The sequence below is a fragment of the Octopus sinensis genome, unplaced genomic scaffold, assembly GCF_006345805.1.
Source record: "Octopus sinensis unplaced genomic scaffold, ASM634580v1 Contig03653, whole genome shotgun sequence".
Classification (NCBI taxonomy): Eukaryota; Metazoa; Mollusca; class Cephalopoda; order Octopoda; family Octopodidae; genus Octopus; species Octopus sinensis.
In genome coordinates this window covers 7,123-11,886 of record NW_021826739.1, presented here as the reverse complement: position 1 = coordinate 11,886, position 4,764 = coordinate 7,123, and the positions used below count along the sequence as shown (strand labels likewise).

Here is a 4,764-nt window from a genome sequence, read left to right as displayed (position 1 = left end):
ATCAATAAGGATTACTTTAAGGGAAACCTGTATCTCTGGAATACTCAAATATAGATAGATAGATAGATAGAGATAGATAGATAGATAGATAGATAGATAGATAGATAGATAGATAGATAGATAGATAGATATATGCACTCATGAAGCAATTTTGCCTTGTTCTAAGCTCTCGATATTTTCGCTCATAACTTTCACATCTCTTCTAACATTTTTTTTTTATCATCCAGCTTTAATTTATCTCCTGTAATCATTATTTTTGTGACATTTTTTTTCAGCTTTTATAAGTCCTGATTTCAAATCACACCCAGGCTAAAATTTTACCTTTCCGGGTTCGATAAAATTACTGGTCAATTGCTGAGATTAATGGCATCGACGTAACCCACTGTGGCTGTGTCTAAATCAGAAACCACTGTTGTTGATTATTATTATTATTATTATTATTATTATTATTATTATTATTATTATTATTATTATTATTATTATCATTTAAGGTAGCGAGTTAGCAAAATCATTACCACGCCGGAAATGCCGGTGTCCACTTTACTTTTCATCCTTTCGGGGTGGATAAAATAAGTATCCGTTGAGTATTGGGATTGATGTAACAGACTTATAGTTTCCTCCGAAATTTGTCGGCATTGTGCTAAAATTTGAAATCAAATTTGTTATTATTAACAAAAACAAAAAAAAAGTGGTGGATTGGTAGAGTCGCTACAATGACGAACAAAATACCTCACTATATCTTTTTTTCCAGCTCTTTACATTCTGAGTTCAAGTCCTGCTTTGGTCGACTTTTGCCGGTATATTCATCTACATTCCTAATAGTTTCGGAGCCATTTTGTGAATGTTACACCATTGCATATAAACTGTATATTTTGGCACGGAAGTTTGTGGCATTGGTAACAGAGTGGATTAGGAAACTTTGATTAAATGCACCTAACATACACGTGCGCACACCATGAATAACTGATTGTACGCGCACATATATAAATATACGCTAATGAAATATATAGCAACATATATGTGGAGATTATTTTAATTAATTTTTTTTTCTTTTCATTTCAGACTTGGCAAGAAGTGGAGAACCTATTGTACCAGGATAACACACCTTATGAAACAAGCATGCTACATATTATGTCGCAGTCAGATCAACTGTCCCTCGGTCCAAGCCGGCCGACCCATAACCAACCTCCACAGTCTAGCATGAACACGTCAGCAAATATGCCGACCGTTGGAAACCTACACATCCTTGCCATGAGTAATAGTGGCGTTAACAACAATAATAGCAGCAACACCACAACCACAGACAATCTCAACAACAGTGTTAATAACCCTTCAAACGTCATGGTCCCCAGCAACAGCATTAGCGGCAGTAATCTGAGTTCTTTAGCTGTTATGTCTAACCTGATGAAGCAGCATTCATACAGCAGCCAGCTGTCTTATTTATTGGGCAACCACCGTGGACAAGAACAGATGTTGGATAACTATGAGCACCTGCTCGATTTAGACTTCATTCTGAACAACACCGCCGAAAACCAAAGTCTGTACCAAGAGGAGCCAACCATGAAAATCAAACAGGAGACTTTAGAGCCACTCCCAGACTTCCATTCAGCTTTTCTAGACATCCCTGACATCAAGTTTGATACTGAAAGTCATCATCATCATCATCATCATCACCATCATCAACAGCAGCAGCAGCAGCATCAACATCATCATAGCAGCAATCCGGTTGACATGATGACAGTTAAATCCGAATATAAAACCTCTCCAATGAATGTTATTCCCAAACAGGAATACGGTAGTTTAGCTTCGTCTTGTGCCACTTACAACGCCACATTGAATAGTTTGCCCGCAGGTGCCGCGCAACAACCAAATCAAATACATTACGTCATCCCAGGTCACATGTCTCCACCAGCGTCCCCTGAGATGCACGACGAACGCAAACAAATGCAGTGCAACCAATTAGGCATGATGCACCCTCATCATCCACACCAGCAGTCCATCCTTCTGCCTCCTCATATTCTCCCTAAACTGGGGAACCCACAGAACACGATGTTACAGTTACCTCATCCAATGATTACACCTCCGGCGTCTCCTCAACTCGTGGACTTGTTGCTTCCTCAGCAGCAAGCCATTGTTGAGGGCGGGGTTAATGTTCCAAAGAAACGAGGCAGACGTTCTTGGGGTCGCAAACGTCAGACCAACCACACATGCACTCATACTGGATGTAGTAAAACCTATACGAAGAGCTCTCATCTCAAGGCTCATCTCCGTACACACACGGGAGAGAAGCCTTACCACTGCAATTGGAAAGGTTGTGGTTGGAAGTTTGCTCGTTCTGATGAACTGACCCGCCATTATCGAAAACACACAGGAGACAGACCTTTCCAATGTCATCTGTGCGAGCGGGCATTTTCTAGAAGCGACCATCTCTCACTGCATATGAAGCGTCACATATGAGATATCAACACGATTTTACTGTTTGATCGGCAAATGAAGAAATAATGGACGACCTATCAAAGAATATGAATGGAAAATATGAACGGAAAATATATAAAATAAATATATATATAACATCAACGAAAAAGAATCAGCCCAACCAGCGGCGTTGGGAAGCAGAAATTCTAGTGACGGTGGGGGTCGTAGCGATGGTAGGGAAACGACGAAACATGGACATCTAATCACCGAATCATTGGTTCAAAGAAAAATAACATTTCTTTTTACATTGATCAATTAATATATAAACTTGATTGTAAAGCTTGAAACATTAACGATATAGTGCTGTTATTATTGTTGTTGTTGCTATTATTGTTGTTGATGTTAATGAAGAAAATATTCCTTTTCTTCTTTATACTTCTTTTTTAAAATGAATAGCTCCGAGAGCTGAGAGAAATGTCTGATATCTTTGACTGAAAAAATAATACAGAAACATTACAAAGAATATATTTACAAAGAAAGAACTGAAATCGCAAAAATTACACCAATACGTTCACACACATTCACATACACACATATACAAACACATACACACATAACGGATAATTTGCATGAATGGATAAAATATAAGAAAAAAAAACATTTGTCTTTTTATATATTTTATAACTTTTTCTCTTCGAAATTTTTTCACCATTTGTGACTTTCTAAGAATTATCATTTAGCGATGTACTTTGATATGATTACATGTTTCACCAGATCGGAATATTCTATAGACTTCTGAACATAATATACACTCACACACACGCACAGAAATATACAAATATTTATATATGTATATATATAGTATATTTACGTGTTTTTATATATATATGTGTGTGTGTGTGTGTGTTTTTGCTTCTTTCTCTATTTTTCTTATTTTTATTTTGTGTGTTTTTTTTTTACGGCAGGCCGTAAAAAAAAAGGAGAAAAAAAGAAAATGTCCGAATATTCTACTTTGTCTCCCTTCGTTTCCCCTCATTCCCAACCCCGAATAACGGTTGGCACCATTCTGTAGGTCGCACTCTAAAGATGGACGTACCAGTCAGCAACAACAATTCAATGCTTTTTATCCTATCCCCAACCCCAATAACAACAACAACAAAAATGAACTGAAATTCCGACAAAGCATTGGGGGTTTTTTTGGTGTTGTTATTGTTTGTTTTTGTCTGCTTGATAATTTTTTTTCTGGTAAAAGTAAAAACAAAAGAAAAAGCTGTTATCATTATTACTATTATTATTGTTGTTATTATTATTATTACTATTATTGCGATGGCACTGATGTAGCTTTGAACAAATTAGATAATCATACAAATTATTTAAAGCTCTGCTTCATAATCGCCTTAACTCCTTTAATTAACCCCTACCCAACTCACGCACACACTCCTCCGATTACAAAAATATTAAATAATAATAATATTCAAAACGATAATAGTAGAATGACACTTCTGTTCGAAACTGGGATAGTCAGCTTCTATATTTTATTTTTTTTTTTGTTTGTTTTCTTTTTTTTTTACTTCCATCATTTAGCTGCCCAACACCGCCACCAACACGACTCGAGCTTGTGTTCTCCGCTCCCGGGCACACAGAGAACGCAATCCGCTGAGAAGTTAAATCATTCTGTCAGCAAAGATATGAATAAATAAAACACAATAAATAACAAGAGAAAAACCACTAAACAAAAAAAAAAAGAAAAGAAAAATAATTTATGTTTATTTAGTACAGCAGTTAAATTAATCTCACCTTAAATATTATTCTTAGAGGACAATCAAAAACGCAAAAATCTGTAAAACAAAGCAAAAAAAAAAAAGAAAAGAATCTTTTGGAAAAATTTCGACACTTAAAGAGTGTCTCCAAAATTAATCAGATTTTTAATTAATTTTAATTTTTTTTATATACAAAAACTGAAACGCTTAGCACTATATGTTGGCACGCATTCATGCATATATGTGTATATGTACAAATCTCTTGTCTGTATATATGTTAAACTGCATTATATATATATATATATATATACATATATATAATTAATATCATGTGTGAGTGCGCGTAATATATATCTATATATATATATATTATATATATATATATATATATATATAATATATATATATTATATATATGAGAGCATTTTCATCGAAGTCTCTTCCTATACCCTCACTTCAACAACAAAAAAAGCAAAAAATAATGTCTTATAATAATAATTCAATTATTATAATTAATAATCACCTAAAGAGGGTTATGATTTCTAAAGTTGTTGGTGTTTTCACAATTGTTAAATATATTATTATTATT

The 4,764-nt window shown here is 34.6% G+C and overlaps 1 protein-coding gene across 1 annotated transcript; it reads left to right on the top strand.

Moving 5' to 3' along the window:
- Positions 1-1,021: 1,021 nt before the first annotated feature.
- On the top strand, positions 1,022-4,269 carry LOC115227486 (dendritic arbor reduction protein 1-like). Its single transcript, XM_029798296.2, has one exon. It carries the CDS (start codon positions 1,120-1,122, stop codon positions 2,455-2,457), a length of 1,338 nt encoding a protein of 445 aa, XP_029654156.1. The 5' UTR covers positions 1,022-1,119; the 3' UTR covers positions 2,458-4,269.
- Positions 4,270-4,764: the final 495 nt, after the last annotated feature.